Source organism: Ochotona curzoniae, unplaced genomic scaffold (genome assembly GCF_017591425.1).
Source record: "Ochotona curzoniae isolate NIBS_2020 unplaced genomic scaffold, NIBS_Ocur_1.0 scaffold_2476, whole genome shotgun sequence".
NCBI lineage: Eukaryota > Metazoa > Chordata > Mammalia > Lagomorpha > Ochotonidae > Ochotona > Ochotona curzoniae.
In genome coordinates this window covers 7,467,280-7,488,745 of record NW_024467095.1, presented here as the reverse complement: position 1 = coordinate 7,488,745, position 21,466 = coordinate 7,467,280, and the positions used below count along the sequence as shown (strand labels likewise).

Below are 21,466 nucleotides of genomic sequence, written 5' to 3'. Positions count from 1 at the left end.
GCAAAGCAGCAGCACTTTGTGCCAGGAAGCCTCTGGGTCCCACAGTTGTCACCACATTGAAGGGTAATGACCCTCGTCGCCTTCCTCTCCTGCATTTCAGACTTGAGTGATGGAAAATTTTATTCTCATGAATGGAGAAGAGGAAGTATAGCAACGATGACTAATTGTAGCTCTTAACCACAATATATTACTTGTTTTCTGAGAAAAATTGGCAAACTAAAAATGTTGAAGAGCACATCTTTCTACATTTAAGTTTGGTTTTGTGTGTAAAACTACCCCCATCCACCTTCCCTTTTTTTTGATTGTTATTACAAAAGGTTGGGGAATGAATTAAACTACAAATTTAGGTTAGAAATTAATTTTGTTAACGATTAATCAAAATATATTGACTAGGGTAGGATGGGCTTTCCAAGAGAGCACTGAGAGGAATTTTTTTTGGAAATGAAGAGAGAGAGAGAGAAAAAGAGAGAGATCAATCTACCTTCAGAAATGCAGTTCCTTTGTCCAGGATGTTCATCTCTGTCAGAAAGATTTAAAATGCTTTCCAAGGAATACATGGTATGTGTGCGTGATAGGTAGGCAAACATACATGCGCATTGCACATACTGACACACACATGCCCCCCTCCCCAAAGAATAAGTACTTCACCAAGTTCACAGTGCTTGAGATTGGAATAGGGATTGAGATGCTACTTTGGAGACATCCCAACATGGGGTTTGAATCCTGGTCCCCCCCCCCCTTGCTAATTTGCGCCCCGGGTGACAGCAAAGGAGGGCTTGGGAGTTGAGTCCTTGCCACCTATGTGTTATTTGGGTTGAGTTTCAGCTGCTGAATTCAGCCTTACCTAATTCTTGGCTATTGTGTGCATTTTGGGAGAGAAGAGGCCTCTCACCCCATCCCCTTCCTCCTCTCCTGCCTTTGCTCCCCTCTCTATCTCCACTCTGAGTTAAAAAAAAATAATCTTGGAAACCACACCATTAACAAATACATTTAACTTTACTTGGGCAGAAGAAATTGGAAATTCTTGCAGATTTTTTTCATAGAAAATGTGCACATTTTCCATGGTCTTTTTGAAGATCCCGCAAAAGCATGAATTTAAAAAAGCAGAATAAACTTACCTTTCCATTTCATTTCCCCGCAGACATTGAGGTACCTTCATATGTTACGAACAGTCTACCTTGGTCAGCTTCATTCCAAAATGATTAAAGCAGTCTTAGCTACACTTGCTTGTTTAGTAACCACATATGATTCTTTGCCCCAGAGGGAAATTTGGTTATAAAAACTGCATGAATCAGATGATCTCACCATGAATGCCGCATAATATCTTCCAGATCCAAATTGTCTCCAAATCAGCTCAGATCGTGTTTGCAAAACCAGATGTTGCATGTTACTGTTCCCTTTTGTGTTAAAGTATCTGACATATAATACTCTTTTCTGGGGCAGGAGGGTCACCTGAAACGTTGCCAACCTATCCTGATTGTTTGAAATTATGAATTTGGAAAGATTGATTCCATTTCCATTTCTTACTCTCAGACAAGCCTGTGGGGCACAAAGAAGGTGTCTGCAGGCACTATTTGCAGCTGTATAAATCCTGTTTCTGGTGGCTGGAGTTAGAACCTTTTAAAAGTCCTGTTTGTCTATTGCTGGTGTTTTGCTATAAATACTGTACTCATAGAGTCACTCTTATTTTTGTGGAGAGCCTTGATAAGTATACTCAAAGCTTGCCTGTAATTTCTCCAAATATAGCCAATCCCAAGGACCTGTTTTCTTGGACACTGAAGAAGAAAAATTAATCTGTCTTGTCCTTTATTGATGCTGGCCAGAATGTGCTACTAAAATTACATGAAGGAGACAGCTTTGGGGCTTGTGAGCTTATGAGAAACGTGTGCTTATAGGGACCAAGTGTTGGCTCCGGAGGAAATCACCACATCACATTTGCAGTTGAAACAATTACATGCACAGACTGAGGGGTGGAAGAAGCTAGGGCAGTGCTGTCTGAGCATTCCAGGGCAGCCTGTCGAGCCTCCGTGGGACCCCATTTCCCAAGGCTCGGCTGGCAGAGCCTGCTCCTGCCTCTCCCCTGCATCACACATGTGCTGCTCCTGAAGCTAGACTTCCAGTCTCATTCAACTGCACAGCTGTCTTTTGAGCCTGGTGGATCTAGTCATATTATCACATGCTATCTCATAGGTTGTCTTTCTTCCTAGGGCAGAAGAGCACAACAATGCTGCCTGCTCCAAGGCCAGCCCTGTGGCCCCTCAAGTGCTCTCAAGTGACTGTGGCTCTGTCCCCTCCCTCTTGTGCCACAGGGCTTGGTGTGTGTGCTGCTTTCAGCCCCACATGTATTCCCCTTGCACCCTGGTTAAGATGGAACTTGCTCATCCTTTCAATATCATTTCAAGCCTGCCTAGTCTAAGAAAGCTTTCCTGGCCTCCCAGATTTGGATGTCCCCTTGACGCAGCCCTCAGGAAGTCACCTACCTTGCTGATGTTGTTGTGAGTGTGTCTTCTTTTATCTTGGGTAGATGCAAGCTGGCGCTTCTCTTTGGAAGATTGAAGGGCTCTCCTTTGATGCCGCGCAGCATGATGGAGCAGGAGTTTCACATGGCAGAGTTTAAGGTCCAGTGCCATTGACTTGCCAAGCAGGAGTGTAATGTGTCCACTCTGGATTTGGGCTTCCTGACTGCTTCCACAAAGGCAGTGCCCCATCCTGCCCAAACTGTGGAGAGGAGATTCTTTAAGAGTGCAAGCATTTGAGAAAATCACCAGTTCTAAGCACTACTATTTCAAGAGGATTGATGGGATTGGAAAGACTGTGACCCTTCAAAGGGTTCACTTTGTAAGTCAGCAGTGACTCTGCAGAGGTCACTGCTGCTGAGTGGAGGTTCCGATTACATTGGCTGGACTTTGAGAAACAGAATGGGCCAGGATTGTGTCAGCATAGCGTCAGTCAGCCTTTTTTAAGCTCGAAGTTGTCTGGACAAGGTGATTCAGAATGAAGGTAAGAATTAGTTTAGGTGGCCATTTAAAATACAGACAGAAGCACACTTAGCTTGGCATACCATCTAAGCCCATAGTAAATCTCAGGGTTGGATACACACCTGTTTGTGTATATGTGTGTGTGAGTTCTGTGTCATGAGACAAATGTATTTCTTACCGTGAACCACATGCCAAGAGGGTTTAAAAGGCACTGGTTCAGGCTAAGGGGTGTGACTTGACCTTGATAAATGTCATCTTACCTGTCATTGTGTAGTCATAGTTGAGTAGGATGGATGTGCCCCATAGTGTGAAGCCAGTGCATACATCAGGATGATTCAAGAAAAATTAACCTGCAAGATTGGGAAATTAGAAGCAGCCAGAAAACATTACACCTTTGCAGATTCACTGTTCAGGGAAGATTCTTAATTATGGTCTTTACAAAGACCAGAAAACTCAAGTAAGAAATTCCTGTTAAGAAAAAAAAAAAGCTGTTTTTTTAAACAAAAACAATTCCTGTGTTTCTGTTTTAAAAATTCACGTTTTACTTTTGTATCATGACCTTCAGTGATAAGAAAGCAATTTGATTCCTGAAACAGTTCAGTGTTGATGTTAAGCAAACACTGCAGAGACGTTCAGCTCTTATGATATTGGTGCTTCCTACAGGTGATGCTGTGTATTCGTGCTAATGCTCTGGATAACATGCCTGAGACAGGCTGACTTGATAATACCCTGGGTTCTCCTGCCCAGTCAGGGGCGAGTCGGTGTGAACCTGCCCTGGGATGCATGGGAGGATGTGGCCCCTTCAGAAAAGAGAAGTGTTTCATTTCAACATCAGGGCCTGCCATGCTGCTCTTTCAAGGAACACGTTACACTGTGGTTTTGAGTGTAGAATAACACACATGACTTGGTTATGTTACCATGGAATGCTTGAAAAAGGGACGTTTGTCCAGCTTACACTTCTGCTGCAGACACCAGCAGCTACGACTTTGTCAGTTCCTGATGTGGTAGTTAACATGCTGGATAACCTGGTCACTAGTGATGATCTGATGCAAAAGTAGATGATTTTTTCTTTTTAAATTCTGGGGTGAGTTTTTGGGTGAAATACATGGCCATCTTTTCTCACCCCCTCCCACGACCTCCGTGCTACTTCCTGCTTGTTCATGGTTCAGAGACTTACCAAGGATGGTTGTTTAATATGATGATGATAAAAATTCCCTGTGGAAAGGGTAATACCACAGCCTGCAGCCCACCATCATGGGCAGAGGGGCCCAGGCCTCAGAGGCAGACCTGGCCTCGTGTCTGCTCTACCCTGCTTCATGAACACTGCCATCTTAACATTGTTACTTCTCTAGGTTTTGGTTAAGTCAGCTGTAAAATGGAGAATAACAGAACTGACTTTGTAAGCATGTTGTGAGATGTTTAAAGATGCTCACCATATGGGTGCTAGTTCTAGTCCTGACTGCCCGCTTCTGCCCCAGCTCCCTGCTAACGCGTCTGAGAAAGTAGTGGAAGATGCTCTAAATCCTTGGGCCCCCAGAGACCTAGAAGGAGATCCTGGCTTCTGGCTTCATCCTGGCTCAGTTCTGGCCATTACAGACATTTGGGGAATGACCCATGGGACGAAGGATCTTTCCTCTGTCTCTCTCTTTCACTCTCACTGTGCTAATTCCCTTTTAAATGAATAAAATGTTTAAATAAAAAGATATTAACAAGAAAGTGTAAGTTCTTTCCTGTATTTCTAGCAATCAGTAATGTTTGTTGATGATACTAATTTTTAGGATAATATAAATATTATTTTGACTGCAACTCTTTAATATATCACACATTGCTTGTTTGTTATAAGCTTTCTCCCTTCCCCCTTAAAAACAAAAACAAAACAAAACAAAAAAACCTACTTATTTTGAAAGAGCTAAAAGGGGAAGAGATCAAAAAAGAAAGATCTTTTGTCTTCTGGTTCCCTCCCCAGATGGTTGCAAAAACCAGTACTGGGGTAGGCCAAAGCCAGGAAGCAGTGGGTGGCAGGGGCCCAAACACTTAGGCCATCTTCCTTCCACTGCTTTCTCCAGGCCGTTAGCCGAGAACTGGATTGGAAGCGGAGTGACCAGGACACAACCTGGCAAGCATATGGGATGCTGGTATCACACACTATAGCTTGGCCTGCCATGCTACAATGCTGGCCCCAGGCTTGCTCTCTAAGCTCTAACTCTGTGGATGTACTTTTGCCTGTTGGTGAGAGAGATGAATTCATGACTTTCTGTGACTTGCAGTGTTTACAATCTTCTATATGTTTAGTTGTACTCTGATGCTTCGTTTTTCATAAGAAGCAATAACATCAGGCTGTATATGAACTTGGAGCTGCCATTTACATAACTGGCTATCATCATGGACTAAACAATGTGATCCTCTTAAAATATTTGTTTGAAATTTATATCAACAGCAGTGGCAGATGGGATTAGAAGTGCGATTTATTGGATTTTTCAGATTTTTTTTTAAAAAAGCATAATAATAGATTCATGTTTTTTTTTTTTCTTTAACAGATGGGCTTAGGTCATGAACAAGGATTTGGAGCACCCTGTTTAAAATGCAAAGAAAAATGTGAAGGATTTGAACTGCACTTCTGGAGGTAATGCTTTGGAAACCAACAACATTAGTCATGCACATTCCTTGCCAGTGCTTCCTGGGACAGATCTCTCCTGGTTGCTCAGGACTGGCTTCTGAGCTGCAGGGCTGATATTTCCTTCTCTAAGAAATGAGTGCCAAGTAAAGCTGGTGTGTTTTCCTATCATTCAGCTGGAGTGAATGGACCATGATAACTATTCAGAATTGCTGGGTTTGTTTGCTGTTTTTGAGATTTCCTGTGCGTCTAGATTACTGCAGATATCTCTTCTGAATGGCAAACAAGGGTCCTGGGGGATCCTCCAGGTGAGTGTGTGTGTTATCCTTTGCAAAGACTGGCAACTTCTCTCAGTTCAGTCCTGTGTCTGCAATAAATAGTAAGTTTTGGTAGTGTATTCAGCATTCACCTCTCAGTTGTCAAGAAATTAGGCTGAATTTAGGTTTCTTCTAAAGTTTTAGCTGTAAGTTTACTACTGAAAAACTTAGAAAGACTACGATATTTTTGACAGAAGCAAACAAAAACAATTTATTAACAGTACCTCAGCTTGAATGAAGTACACGTATATGCAGGACAACTGTTAGTAGATCAGAAAACAGAATTCTGAACAGGTTATGTTTATTTAAAGTAACATTGTGTATCCTGTGAATCTAAAACTTGGTGTTCAAAGGTCTGCCCAGGGTTAGAATCGGTATATTATTGTTAGAATAAAAATATGGGTGACAACTGGGATATTAGGATGAGAACTGGCCTCTGTCAGCTACTCTTGTATGACAGCCACTTCTGGGCTACAAGTTTCTGTAGGATACTCTGGAACAAGCAGGTGCATCAGCCTTGCGAGCAGCGCGTAGTGGAAGTTAAAGGACAATGTAAACCAACATAACTCCCAGCAACAGGCTCTTTTGAAAGCTCCCTACTTAATACGGCTTTGGAGACAGGGACTGTTGTTTTGAATTATAAAGGCAACAAATTCCTTGGTCTTCCCACAAGTGATGATACAGTGCTTTACTTGCAGGGAGCTAAGAATTTCTGTGAAGTTTTTTGTTTGTTTGCTTGCTTGCTTGCTTTTTTCTTAGCCAGATGTGTAAAGCTGTTCTTGTGTTGCTGCTTTTCCAAGGGACATAGCAGCTGGCAGAATGCCTGTTATTTTCTAAAAAGATGAAGTCATTAAGTACAAAATGATTTTTGAGCAGTCAAATCTTTAAACTCTTACTGTGAGCACAGCCTCTCCTGCCAGAGGGCTATGGCGCCCTCTGCTGGCCAGAGTGTTTACTTACGCTCTCAGGATAATCTTCCTCATTAAGCTGTGCAACTACTAGAGGTTTGTAAAGCTCCTTCCTAAGACATCTCACCATTCCCTGAAACAAAGACCTTATTTATAGTGATATTTATTCTGTGATATTTTTCTATTAATAATGCCCTCTGAGCTGATATTTCCAGATGCTAGTGAATCAGAGCAGAGCTCCACACATGACAATTATAGCAATTACCCTTTTATCTTGGTTTTATCACAGTAAGATTCATTGTATCAACTGGTGTTAGCCCTAGGGTCCTGGAGCCCTAAGCGCCAAGGGCTATGGGAGCAGCCTGCTGTCTGCCCTGGGGGCTGGTGCAGTCCTGGGCCTGGGATGTTTTTAGTGAAGGCCAGATCACTTTCTCTGCCAGAGGGCAGTCATTCCCTGACGTCTTCACCAGCCCTGGAGCGTCCTTGGCCCCCAGGGCTGCCATTTCTCAGCATGCTCTTTAAGTAAAGCAGCCTAACAAAGAGCCCAGATCTGATCTAGGGCCACGGAGCCCCAGACTTTGGTTGGGGTGGACATGGGGTGCCAGGAGCCTCCTCCTCTCTTTTGGGGGTATCATTTAACTTCTAGGACCTTTCATGTTTCATTAGAACAGTGAGAAATCTGGTTATTTTCCATCCATACATAGGTCTTATTCCTTGCAACCACGGGAAGGCTTCCAGAAGATGGCTTCTGGGAAATACTCCCTGATAACTCAGGGGTTCTCAGCTCTTTCCACGATACTTGAGCATTTAGCAAAGTTGTTGGTCTCTGCTAGCAGACCCCTGTGTCTGGCCTTGGCTCGCTTTGTCCAGCCTCTCTCGCTTCCCTTCCCAGCATTGTGCACCATCTGCTTGACACATGTGCTATTCCCTGCAGTTCTGTGCCTTTTTGTGTGTGTCCCCTCCCCAGAGAGACTCTCTCTGCCACATTCAAGAACCAAGAACTGTCCCAGTCAAGCGCAACCTCAGAGGAATCTTCCTGGTTCCTCAAGTTAGTCAGCTTGGTGTGCCTTAACAAAATATCGTAGACGTGGGGACTTAACCAGAAATTGATTTTCTCCCAATTCCGGACACTGGCACAGTTGAGTTCTGGTGAGGCCTCTTTTCTAGCTCACACCTGGCTCTGCTCATGTTGCTTTTGCTGGCTGTCAGTTTGCATTCCTTCATCCTCAGCTCTGTGCATCTTCAGGACCAAGGAAGGGGCTTAGAATCCTTCCTGGATCTTGGAGACCTCTGACTTTCTCTTTCTGTTACCAGAGAAAATATATCACTTTGTAAGGGACAGAGATGACTAGATCCGATGGCTGAATAATCTTCCATGCGCCCCATGAAGTAGTACAGTCGTGGGAGAAACACGAGGGAGAAGATCCTGGAACCAGTCCTCACACTTGCGCAGAACTCTGTGGGCTTGATCTCCCCACCCACTCATATGTGCGAGATCGAAGTCTTGGCAAAGTGAAATAACTTCCCCAAATGGTAGTGTGTGGATGGCAGGAGCTGCAGTTGAATTCTAGGCTTGGTAGCATCTTCCTGATCATCCACTTGGCAGATTAGAAACAACCTAACGAGCTTATACCTGCACCATGCCTACATGATGGCTATTTCGTTTGTTTGCTCACCAATGTCTTCTGGATCCCTGGGGTTCTTCAGCTGAGTTCTCCCCTTGTCCAGTCCGCCAGAGATTGCAAGGGTAGAGAAAGAAAACCCAATACCTCCAAAATAACAATTTCTGTCCTTGGCAAACTGCCACGTGACACTTTGAGACAGCAGCGATTTGTGAGGTAAACCCATAGCACACCCAGCACTTCCAGGAGCTTCTCAGTCCAGCTCACAGCAATGCGACAACCAAAGTTGTTCAGTCTTCCCTTTGTTAGATCCCTCCAAACAGTTTCATTTTATAAAAACCATGTTTCCTAATGTTAGCATACTTCTGCTCAAGGTCCTTGATTGGTTTCTAGCTGGCGAAAACTGAAAATTCCCCACCATAAATGGATTAATAGTTGCCTTGAATTCTACACCAGAGGTCCATGCCCAAGCCCATATATGTGTATCCCTGTGGGGAAAGGACAGCCTCCAGCCCTCTAAAATTATGGTTTGTAGCAGTGCCATGACCATGCCTTTAAATCACCATGACTGCTGGCAGCATGTCAGAGCCTCCAGTTCCTGCCACTCGCCTTGGAAAAATGATCATTTTTATGAATAGTGAAATGAAAAACATTTCTCTCTTTGGGCAGATGAGAGCTAATTCTTCGACTGCTTTCGATTGTACATTTCTAAATTTTTCTAAAGCTGTAATTTCTCTCTCTTCCTTCATCTTCCAGCCTCAAGAATCTTGAAGTTGTAATACCAATTTTTGAGCATAGAATTTTGATTTGTCATGCCTGGTAGTATTTTGTGTGCCTATGTGTGTTAAGGCACTAAAAATTTATTGTACAAATGACGTTTTAGTACAAGTAACCATCATACCCGGACACCTTAGGACTTATATCTTTGCATCTTTTAAAAAACTCATAAAAGAGCTTGTTTGAATTAACTTTATTCTGCATCCCCTCCTCCTCTTGTTCCACAAGTGACTTTTATTAGCATCCCATGAAGACTCTGGAGAGAGTTGCTGCATAAAACTGTTTGGAAAATTTCAAGATGTAGCGTCTGTGCCAAGTTTGGAAGCTGATTTATAAACTCCTGAAAAAGCCGTAAATTACTGTCATACAAATCAATGTGGTAGAGACTAGCCAAGCCTCCATATTTCATCAGAAATCATTTGGGAATCAACTGAGGAAAGATAACATGCAAACCTTGCTCACTCATGCAGAGTTTATTTCTGGTTTTTGGTTGCTTATGGCTTTTGTTTTGTTAAGATTTATGTATTTGAAAGGCAGAGCAACAGAGAAAGGAAGAAATAGAAAGAAACAGAGGGGCCCTTCACTCTTCACCTCCTGAGTGCTGGGTCAGGCTTAGGTCAGCAGGCCAGTGATCAAGGGTTTATACATAGTATGCAAATGAGAAGATGATCAACTCCACACAAAGCGAATTTTAAAGTCATCACAAAATCATTAAAATTATAGGAGTATATAATTCCTTTTAAAAATGTTTTGTTTATTTTTATTTGAAAGACAGACTTCACAGAGAGAGAGGGAGGAAAAGAGAAAGAGATATTTTATCCACTGGCCTACTCCACAAGTGGCTGCCATGGCCCAGAGCTAAGCTGATCTGAAGCCAGGATCCCTCAGGGTCTCAAACAGGTGCAGGGTCTCAAGGCTTTGTGCCATATATCAGTGCTCTGCCAAGACAGTAAGCAGAGATCTGGATGGGAAGTAGAGCATTCAGGACATGAACCAGCACCTACCTGCGATGCTGACACCTGTAGGTGGATGATTATCCAGTTGAACCATCATGCTCTCCCCGTGGCTTCCGCGTGACAGCACAGCAGAGGATCGTGTCCAGCCTCCTGAGTCATGGTCTTCCCGTGGCCATGTCTCCACAGTTCGCTGAGTTCGCTGAGTATACAGCTGAGGCTTACCTATAGCCTAGATTGAAACATTTTAATGACTAGAGGAATCATAGAATTTCTCTGCTTAAACCTGATAACCAAGCATAGTAGGACTCATTTGGTTTGTTTGGTTTCTTATTTTAAAACTACATTTCCTTTATTACCACCATCAGGGTACATGGGATAGGCAGGAAAACAAAGATTTGTTCAGAATGTGAATTCTTCAAAGAATGGCTAAGACGAATAATAGTTTTAAAAATGACAGAGCTTGTCACTGGTTAATATAAACTGCATCAGCACTTTGAAAGCAAGGTCATTTACTTACCCAAGGTATAGCTTCCTATATGTCATTCCTCAGATCCCAACAGGCTTCTTATACTTCCTGTGTCTGACCCCGCTCCCACCTTATTTTGTAATATTCATGGTGTCGAGGTATAAAACTAGAGGTATAAAACTAGATGATAAACCCAGGATTTATCACTGACTCGGGAGCCTTTTGTTCATCCTGTTGTCCATGATGCATACGCATGCCATGGTCACCAGCCATAGAAGGGCCTATCCAGCTATGCTGGGAACTGAAGCCTCCCCCCTCCTCTCCTCCTTGTCTCTTCCTTGGAAGGTATTGCTTTAAACTTGATCCAAAGCAATGGGATCAGTTTGCAAATAACTCTCTAGTTTTTGTTAACTGAAAAAAAGGATTGAAGAGAATCCTGCAGCTGTACAAGACACTTTCCGCTAGGTGGGGGTGTGGGACAGCCCAGTGTACGCTGATTTGCGCTGTGACTGGATGTGTGGGTGCTTCATCAGATGGGTACCTGGATTCCTGACAAATGTGTGCAGCAGAAATGTAGGTGGCCTCGCCATTCCCTACGTGTCATCTGCTGCTCTAATGATCTCAGTTGTTCAGTTTGTATACTAAAAAGGAATTTTAAGAGATTATACAAATCTGATTTATTTGGCAAAGAGCATCACTTAAGAGTTTTTAGTATTTTTTTCTATTTCTAAAATAAATTCCATGATTTGCATTTATTTTAAATCTTACTAAATCTTAAAATTTGATAAATCTAATCTTAAAACTTACTGAACTCTCCTTACTGCTGCTGCATTGCTGTTGTCCTTTTTTCCTGTCTAATAAATCCTTAATAATGCCTGTTCGTTGACTGCTCTCCGTGTTGTGAAGAACACCCACAGGGCAATAGGAATAGAATTGATGAGACCAATGCAGCTTTCTTGTTTCAGATCTTAAGTTGGTCTGTTAGGTGTAATGTCTGCAGAGTATCTGCTGGCTTTCCCAGAAGGGTTTTCTAGAATTCTAATGGCTGAAGTGACTGAGCAGCATGGGGTCATAAGAGACGCAGAAGTGTGCTGCACATTCTCTCTCTCTAATGAGAAGCAAACACCCCATTTAATTAGTTTCCACTGCTATCTGTATTTTCCTTTCTTGCACTTTAGGCTGTTTTTACTTTTCCCCTAACTTACAGAGTTGAACATTTAATGTAAAATAAGCTGTTTTTTTTTTCTTCCCAGTATGAACATTTGAATCATCAATGTCTTTGGGCATCTAGGTTTTTTAACATGCATACTTAACCTCACAGCATCAGTTGAAATAGGGTAAATCCTCTTCAGTATTTTCCTGAATGGTGTAAGGATCTTAGAGTGTTTTTTAAAGCACCGCAGCCTTGTGTGTATGCTCTCATTGCCCTGTACTTTACTATAAATGTTTAGCACACATTTCCCACTTCTCTTGTCCTGAGTCATCTTTTCCAGCTTCTGTTCTCTGCCAGTTTCTGTGCCGAGTCCTTACTTCAGCTCGGAGCCCTTCCCAGGTGGTGGCGTGATCTCTTCAGCTCAGATGCATCACATATCATTCCCTGGTTCTCTTCCTCCTCCAAGGTTGGGAGCTTTTTCTTCTCTTTTCTTGTCCCGGCCCCGCCCACATCACTCTGGGCACATGTGTTTTACACATCCTTCAGATCTCAGCCCAAACATCCCCTCGCGGAATCCTTTCCTTACCAGTCTCTCTTACTTATTCAAAATAATAGAAAAATATGTCGTAACTGCAAGTGTGGTCAAGAAGAGCACGATGTTCTCCTGAGCAACGAAGAGGATCGGAAAGTGGGGCGGCTCTTTGAAGACACCAAGTACACCACCCTGATCGCCAAGCTGAAGTCGGACGGAATTCCCACGTACAAACGCAACGTCATGATACTGACCAACCCAGTTGCTGCCAAGAAGAATGTCTCCATCAACACCGTCACCTATGAGTGGGCGCCTCCTGTCCAGAACCAGGCATTGGTAAACAGCAGGGTGAAGGGGTGTTGATTGACATTCCTTAACCATTTAGAGCAGTTCATTGACACGTGTATCAGTTCCCTGGCATTTCCATAACTAATTTTTATATATAGTCTTTGGAAAGTCAGGCTAGCTATTGCCTAGAATTTTCCAGCTGCGTGTATACATTTAGCTTCTTTATGGAATAGTCTTAGCATTCTTACTCATGAGATGAAAAGATTTTTTTTAAATCAACCTGATAATTCTATGTTAGCCTAGAGAAGATTTTACAATGGTAAAGGAGTACTGAAGAAAAGAATTCCTGCCCTTGATGGAAACTGTAAAAAATCTCCCCTACTATATTTCTTTCACCATGTGAGGCAAAATGTGCAGTTTTGTGTCAAGCTCCTGCCGCTGGTGTAATGACTCCAGGATAGCATCCATGTCTTTTGTAGAAGGTTAATTAAGTCACCAAGTGCGTCTTTCTGTGCGCTGCTTCCCACGGCAGAAGCACCGCTGGTCCACAGGCTGTCATAACTGTGCCTGCCTCGTGTTCTCCTTCATTGGCACCTGGGTTCACTTAGCACAAGTTTTTCGTTGTGACCCAAGTCATTTTACAGGTTGCAAAGCTTTTTCTTTCTCTTTTTAATGTCATGGAGAGAAATGTGTTTTTCTTACCCAGCTAAATCCATTTAGCATAATCACTTTCTGATGTTATTTCCCCGAGTTCTTCACACGGTCTGTGGGATGGAAGAAACCCACTTTTTTCCCAAGAAGCTTCTGGTGTACGCTGTGCAGAGTGGCCCTGTCTGTCGGCCCGGGCCTTCCCCTCGTTCACCTTGGTCTCCTTGTGCTGCAGGCCAGGCAATACATGCAGATGCTGCCCAAGGAGAAGCAGCCGGTGGCAGGCTCGGAGGGGGCACAGTACCGAAAGAAGCAGCTGGCAAAGCAGCTCCCGGCACACGACCAGGACCCTTCCAAGTGCCATGAGTTGTCTCCCAAAGAGGTGAAGGAGATGGAGCAGTTTGTGAAGAAATACAAGAACGAGGCGCTGGGCGTGGGAGACGTCAAACTGCCCTATGAGATGGGGACTCCAGGCATCGACAAACTCTACCTCCCTGCGGGGGACAGAGGCACCCCGGCAGTCACGGGGGCTGCAGAGAGCAAATCTGCCGAGCAAAAAAGAACACAGTATGTAAGTGCAGTTGCTGGTTTTATGTGTCACAGCTTCTTTCCCTTACTTTGAACTTCTTGCAGGCAGGACAGGGGAAGGACTCTTTTTCAGTTCCCAGAGGGACTCAGAGAAGTAAGTTCATTAAAATCCAGGATAGACTTTTGTACACAGTAGTTGGCATTGGCATCCTGCTTGAATCCAACATACGAATCTAGAATTTGTTTCTAAACACAGTTCTGCTAAGTGCTCATCACTTCCCCACACATGAGAATAATGTGCACTTTGATTAACTCAGTTTTGTTTAGGAGTATAGCCCCAAAATTCAGACTTTCATGGATATATGATCAGGCTTTTTTTTTCCCCCCCATTCTCCTAGAGAGGGAAATGTAAAGTCTTTTCTGGTAGCATGAAAATGTTGTGACTCAGACGAGCAAGGCAGAACTAAACTTACCTGTAATACAGAGATCCAGCTAGCATATCCAGCCAGTCAGGCTGGGTCCTGACAAAGAACTATTAGCAATCTCTGAGGTCATCAGTCTGGAGAGAACCTACATCAAATCAGGGTGAAAATGACCACGAAGCTGCCTTTTCGGCAGATGATGCTAAATTAGGCAGGATTCTAGACCAGGATTTAAAAAAACAAGTACATGTTGGGCTCCCAGTGACTGGCTGGTTTAACATGCCCTCTCTTTCAGTTCTGCTCTTCCTGCAAGCTGCTCATGAAGGAAGGCGAGCCCGCCGTCTACGCCGAGAGGGCTGGCTATGACAGGCTGTGGCACCCAGCCTGCTTCACCTGCAGCGCCTGCTCGGAACTCCTGGTTGACATGATCTATTTCTGGAAGAACGGGAAGCTGTTCTGCGGCAGACACTACTGTGACAGTGAGAAGCCCCGCTGTGCCGGCTGCGATGAGGTATGACCTTACAGTCGGCCGCCTGCTGGCTCTTGCCCGGCAAGCAACCAAAACTAACCAAACGTCAGTTGCTTTGTAGATATCCCAAGAAATTAAACGAAAAAACTGTTGATTTCATTCACTCTGAGTGCCCTAGTTCATTGTGTTGACTAAGGAAAGACTGGGCATAGCCACCGATTTGGATTTAATGGTAAATTAAGTGGAAGGCTCAAGCTTTAGATGATCGCGTTCAGACTTCCAACTCTGACAGCAGACTGATGTGTTTGTTGAGTCAGTGCGTTCCTCTGTAAACGACCTAGCTTTGTGTCATCCACAGTAAAGAGGAAAAGCCTGATTCGCCTTGTTTTCATGCTTTCTGCAGCTGATTTTCAGCAATGAGTACACCCAGGCAGAGAACCAGAACTGGCATCTGAAACACTTCTGCTGCTTTGACTGTGACGGCATCCTGGCTGGGGAGATCTACGTGATGGTCAGCGACAAGCCTGTGTGCAAGCCGTGCTACCTCAAGAACCATGCCGTGGTGAGCAGCCGCCGGGGAAGCCTCCACCTGCACCGCCCCGCTAAACAATGAGCTGGATTTGTATAAAGTGAACACATTTTACAACAGATCTAGGAACACGGGGCTACTGCCCACCTGACTCACTCTCCTGCCTACATTCCCCACGCACCCTTCTCCTTCCTTCCTTTTTTTTTTTTCATAATTTTTATGACACATTTTACTTCACAATCATAGGCTTAATACACCATTAGGTACATAGCAACACTTAGTAGGCAGGGGAAAAAAACCCATCTTCCTCAGTAGTATAGACAAAGACTGTGAATATCAGCCAAACCCCAGGATGGCAATCCCACTCATAGAGATGCCATTTTTGGGTAGCCTGCATATTTCTATATGAATTTACAGCATAACGGTAAGCGTTACAGACCAGATTTCATTTAACTCACGTGCCCATGTGTTCTTCATGTTCCTTCACTCTGTGTGTGTGTGCTTTGTATTGCTGGACCACCCACTAGGACGTGGTTTTGTTACCTGGAAGTTGTTCAGTCCCTGTTTCTTAAAGCCTATTTGAACTGATTTAGTATGACAGAATTTGATCTGTAGATTTCGATTTTTATGTGGGACCTCACGCTGAAGTACTTAATGTGAAAGTGTATTTCTTCTTTTCTCTCCTCTGCTTACACAGAACTGCTATTGTTTGATGGCCAAGAGATAGATAATATAGATAAAGGGCATAAAGTTGACCATATAAGGTGAGGTTTATGAGTTGGGAGTATCAGGAATGACTGTTAATTCTTTCTATGCTGGAAAACGTGCTAGTTAAAGTCCTCCTGAGCCGTTAAGCAGGGGAGACTCCTGGCTAAGGACTCTAATAATTTATTTATGTGGTTCAAGAGTGTGATACCATGGAAATAAGGTAACAAGCTTAATATCAAGGCCAATTTCCTCCAATTCCATTGTCGTACATACGATTATTCATTTTTTAAAGTTTTATTTCAAAGGCAGAGACACACAGAGATCTTCCAGCCCTTGGTTCACTCACCAAATGGCCACAGTGACAAGGGCTTGGTTGGGCTGAAGCCAGGAGCCTGGAACACCACATGGGTCACAGGGGCCCAAGACCTGGGGTCATCTTCTGTATCCCCTGTCTGGGAGCCCCTCAACGTCTTCATCCTGCAACTCTAAGCTTGATGTGATCTTTTTCTCATTTTTGAGGGAAACACTAGCTCCCACATCTGTTACTTCCTGTCTTGCTGCCTTTCCCCACAGCCTTTCGGATCTGTGGATGTATGTGCCCCCGGGGCCTTCAGTCTCTGGCGTTTGCTGGCATTTTCTGGCACGCCTGTCTGGGGTCCAGGAGGCTGCTAAGGGACAGGGACACCCGCTGAGCACCTGCTTGGGGAGGGTTTCTCTTTGACCTGCCTTCTTCAGGCAGCAGGTGGGACACATAGACCAGAGCAGATCTGTAAGCTGACAGCTGTGGCTGGAGCAATCATCGGGAAGGTGTATTGTGCGACCAGGGTGTCCACATTTTCCTGCTACTTGGAGTATGAGTCCACATGCTGTTGCCCAGGGATCCCGTGTCTTCCTCTCTGTTGATTCCGACAGCTCTCTGGTGGCAGGGGGTCAGGGTACAGATCCTTCAGGTGTGGGCTGACTCAGTTCTCGCTCCGCTTATCCGTGGCCCACTCTCCAGCTGCTCCCTCCCTCCCTTAATGCCTGCCCTCCTCAGAATGGGAGGCACTTGATCTGATGCCTGTGGGTTTCTCTTCAGGTTTGCTTTCCTTCACCAGTGATGCGTCCTATGGGTTCCTTTGCCTCCCACCGACTCCTTGGGGGAGACAAAGACTCCCGCCAGGAGTCTCCCTGTACTGGTTAAAAACTTCCCAGGCTTTTGCCTCTGTCCCTGGTTGCAGTCTGCATTCACCCTCCTGGACTCCAGCTGCAATCCTGAGCGTTTTCAGCAGCTCCTCTTCACCTGCGTGGCACCTGCCTTCTTCTGGTGGACTCCAAAGAGTTTTGGTCACCTCGCCCGTCAGTTCTCTTCTTCCAGCTCTCCACTCTGCTGGATCCTGTCCCTAAGTTTTCTGCACACACAGCTACACCTGCCTGCCTTCAGCTATCTTAAGTTATCCCCCTTGGGCCTTCTTCTGCTGCTTGCCTGAGCGCATCATCGGGGCTGGCTTGGAAGTGGAGCAGCCAGGATTTGGACTGGCACCCTCACATGGGATGCCAGTGTCACAGGCAGCAGCTTAACTCACTGCACCACAATGCTGGCATCCAATTATTCATTTTTAAAAAACTCTGCATCATTAATATATCTCAGATCCTCATAGCTAAAATTCTGTTTCAGCCTGTTTTCTATTTGAAATTTCCATTGTTGTAATGGCTTGGAACTTTTCACCTTGCTCCAAAGCCACCTGCTATAGTGATGGTAGATATTGTTTCTGATCTGTGGTGCTTTAAGATGAACAACAATCAAAAATATTATGAAACCACAAATTCTGAATTCTGTTACATCACTCATATGCTCCTCATCAGTTTTTGTTCTTCCCAAATAAGTTCTTTAATTTCATGTGTCACTGAATGGTAGTTCTCTTTTGGTAGAGTGAAAATGAATATAACGGTAGAAAGGGTCACACCAGTACACAGAGGCTGCAGAGAGGGAGGGAGGTAATTGCTGGAAGCAGAGGAGTAAAACATTGACTGAAATGCTTCCATTTGATACAAGCATGCTTCAGAATACTGAAAGATGAAGTCATATGAAATACAGAAATTGACAAGAAACCATACTAAGCAGACTGTGAAAAGAAAGTGCGTGAGAATATATTCATGCTTGAATGGTAGCATGACCAACTGGAAATGTGCTTGCGCTCATCGCATTTGTTTGTGTTGTGTTCGGGAGTCGTTCATTGATGGTGCAGAGAAAGTGTCTCCTTCATCTAGGAAAAGCAGGTTCATCTGTAAATAGAAGCAGTGCTGTTCTAAAGACAGGGAAAGTGTGTGTGGCGGGTCTGAAATGGCCGTGTGTGGCGGGACTGCGGCTGCCTCGCTGCCTGCACCCAGTGACGCGTTGAGAGGCAGCCTCTCTTGGAAGTCTTGTCAAGTAGAGAAGCCATGCCCCTCCCTCCACTCGTGCATTTTCCACCCATCAAATCTCAGGGGTTTTTGGCAGTCACATTCAGAGAGCAGGAGTGTTGAGACCAACACTTTGCCCTGGACAGTCTTGCGGGTGTCTTCACATGCTCTAGAATAATTTAAGTAGACACTTGAAGCCATCACATTGACTCAGAACATGTGTAAACAAGAACTCGTGTCGTCTTGCCAGTGTTTGTAGAGGTTTCAACTGGGTAGTTTGATTCATTTATTTTCTTCCTTTACATGGCCGTTAAAACTGGGTACATGTGGATGTTTGTGGTTGCATATGTATGTATTTGAGCTATATATGTCTGCATAAAGTTTGAATATATAATATAACAAAACAGGTATTATAAGTAATATGTTCTACAGTAATAAACTATCATAAATTATGACTGATCTCATGACAAACAGAAGCCAATTAACTGGAAGTTGATTTTTAATGCAAGCTCATTATTCTCAAACAGTGCCAGTATTTTTAATTGAGTCCTTAATTACTTTGAGCATGACTTTAATTTACTACTGTCTAGAAATCAGTGGTGTTAATAATGTGTCATAGGTAAGACTTGTTAAATTACCACTTCAAAAATTTAATGAGTGAGAAAATACCATTTCATAAACTTCCTTATAGTTACTAATATGCAATCGAACGGAACATGCTAGAACCAAGCACACAGCTCTTTGGGACTGTTTTGCATGTATCAAGTCACCCATTTGGTCTTCAACTTTCATTTCTCACCATCTTGAGCATACAGACCCCCATTAGCAACAGCCCTGGGAAGAGTTTAACTAGCAGGTCATCCAGAGTCATGCAAGTTTTGAGATTGTCACTCTTCGTGTGGCATTTGAGAAAGGTGTTCCTTCTGTCTCAAGGATGCTGCCGTCACAGCTGATCTGATCTTTCACTCATCCTTCTTTGTATTGTTACTGAACAGGTGTGTCAAGGATGCCACAATGCCATCGACCCAGAAGTGCAGCGGGTCACCTACAACGACTTCAGCTGGCATGCGTCCACCCAGTGCTTTCTGTGCTCGTGCTGCAGCAAGTGTCTCATCGGGCAGAAGTTCATGCCCGTGGAGGGCATGGTTTTCTGTTCAGTGGAGTGTAAGAAGATGATGTCTTAGAAGAAGAGCACTGAGCAGTCTTGAGCCATTATCTATCCAAGGGGGCATGCATTTCTACTGTAAAGTGCAATTTCAAAACATAATAATAAAAGGAAAAGAAACAGTTAAGGAAAGCAAGAGATTTCGTTCGATATCCTTCTTTGCTGTTTTTCCTTTTCAGTTTTTTTTTTCCTGCTTAGTTTTTAAAACCTGTTTGATTTTAGAAGCATGTAAAGACTTGTCTTTCTTTAGCTTTCCAAAAATGAAATCTTTGAATTGGAAGCTTGGGCTTGTTAATCTCCATATCTCTCCTGCCCTTGTTCTGTACATGGAATATCTACTACTTCAGGGCTAGAGTGCTGCATGGAAAGATGGGTGATTCGAGTTCTGTGCTCTTTCCCCCTCATGTCTAAAGGGAAAAGGAAATTAAATGTGCCCTGATGCTGAGACTACATTATTTGCCTGATGTCATTCAGTGCATTGTTCTTGACGAAGCAGAGATGCGATGTAGTGTTTAGAGCTGCTATTTTAATGCCTATGCATTTGCTATTTCCTGATTTAAGCAGAAGTAGCACTTTCTTTACTGCATTTCTCTATTTTTTTATTTACCCTACCTCTCAGTATTGGTTACCTCCATATATATGTGGCCTTGAATATTTGATTATCACATGTGGCATAAAAGCATCCATACTTGTTTATTTCTATGGATGAGTTTCGACCTAGATATAAAAAGCAAGCCATTCACTTTATAGTGTTTTCAATTCAGACAGCATATATAGTTTTTTATACCCAAGGAACTATGACTTGTCCCAGCTGCACTTGTCTGCTTTGGTTTGGAAGAGATTTTTTTGCATGGCTTTTATTTTTATCTAACAGATACCCTCTTGTGTTACATCTACGCCTGTTGCTGGATCTATAGAATGTCTTATTTGCCAAAAATTTCCATTCTTGGATATTTCTGATGTTTACTTTTCTCTATTATACTCCCACATATAGCTGTGCACTATGACAATTAAATGGGAACGATTGATATGTATGCTATTATTCAAAATAAAGTCTTTCACTTTAATGATTTGTATCTTTTTCTTGGAAAATTCTCTGCAGTTAAGCACATCTTTCAGTAGGGGGCGGTGTCTTCCAAGATAAAAATCACTTGGAGGAAAGGCTGCTTCTGGCCAGAGAAAAACCAGTCTCCATTACAGAGAAAGGGATATGCTGTACAAACCTAAGAAGCATTTAAGTTGTTTATAGTTCATGCAGGATTTTTTTTCCTTTAAGAAAAAAGGGAAAAGTGTCATTTTAATTGAAGTCTAGGAAAGTTTATTTGTCCTGATAAATCTATTTTTAACCTATTCTTTTCAGTTTCAGTCATTTATTTTTAGTATTTTTTTAGTACACCTAATATTTACTAAAGATCTTACTTTGCTACCCATGTTTCCTTTCAAAACATTTATTTGAAAGAATTACAGAGAAAAATGGAGACACAAAAAGAAATATTTTCCACCTGCCCTTCCCCAATGGTCATAACACCCGTGCCTGGGCCAGGCTAAGGCAAGAAGCCAGTAGCTTCTTCAGCTCATCCACATGAGTGGAGGAGCCCAAGGACTTGGGGCATCTTCTGCTGGTCATCAGCAAGAAGCAGAATCAGAAGTAGAATAGCTGGGACATGAATTGGCACCCATACGGGATGCCAGCTTCACAGGCAACAGCTTTCTTACTGTGCCACAATGCCGCCAGCGGTATTCAGGTTTCAATTCAGGTGTCCCAATTTTTTTCATGCCAGCCTATTGTGAGAAAGTAAATTGGGGAGTAGATGTGTTCTTTCTAACATTAGCATACCATGAAGGTTTTCTTCAGTCTGAGGTATTTGTGCCATAGTGAGAATAGCCATTTTTTTTTTCTGCTGTATACTCAGAACAATTTGTTCTTTGGATTTGGGTTTTTGCAGCTTGTGTTTGCTGGGCTGGAGTCTCTACAGCTCTGTTTCACCTGGCACCCTCACCTCA

The 21,466-nt window shown here is 43.4% G+C and overlaps 1 protein-coding gene across 2 annotated transcripts in view; it reads left to right on the top strand.

The window, feature by feature from the left end:
• Positions 1-20,529, top strand: part of TES (testin LIM domain protein) — a 31,790-nt gene extending 11,261 nt beyond the window's left edge. Inside the window, exons 1-7 of one of the 2 annotated variants that reach the window (XM_041001893.1) lie at positions 3,268-3,294; positions 5,516-5,601; positions 12,407-12,659; positions 13,495-13,830; positions 14,505-14,720; positions 15,082-15,240; positions 19,293-20,529. In XM_041001893.1, the coding sequence (XP_040857827.1) occupies positions 3,268-3,294; positions 5,516-5,601; positions 12,407-12,659; positions 13,495-13,830; positions 14,505-14,720; positions 15,082-15,240; positions 19,293-19,481 (1,266 nt within the window). In that variant the 3' untranslated portion in view covers positions 19,482-20,529. Of the gene's footprint in view, positions 1-3,267; positions 3,295-5,515; positions 5,602-12,406; positions 12,660-13,494; positions 13,831-14,504; positions 14,721-15,081; positions 15,241-19,292 lie in introns of those variants that run through there. The other variant, XM_041001892.1, reaches the window with a different exon arrangement.
• The last annotated feature ends 937 nt before the right edge of the window (positions 20,530-21,466 follow it).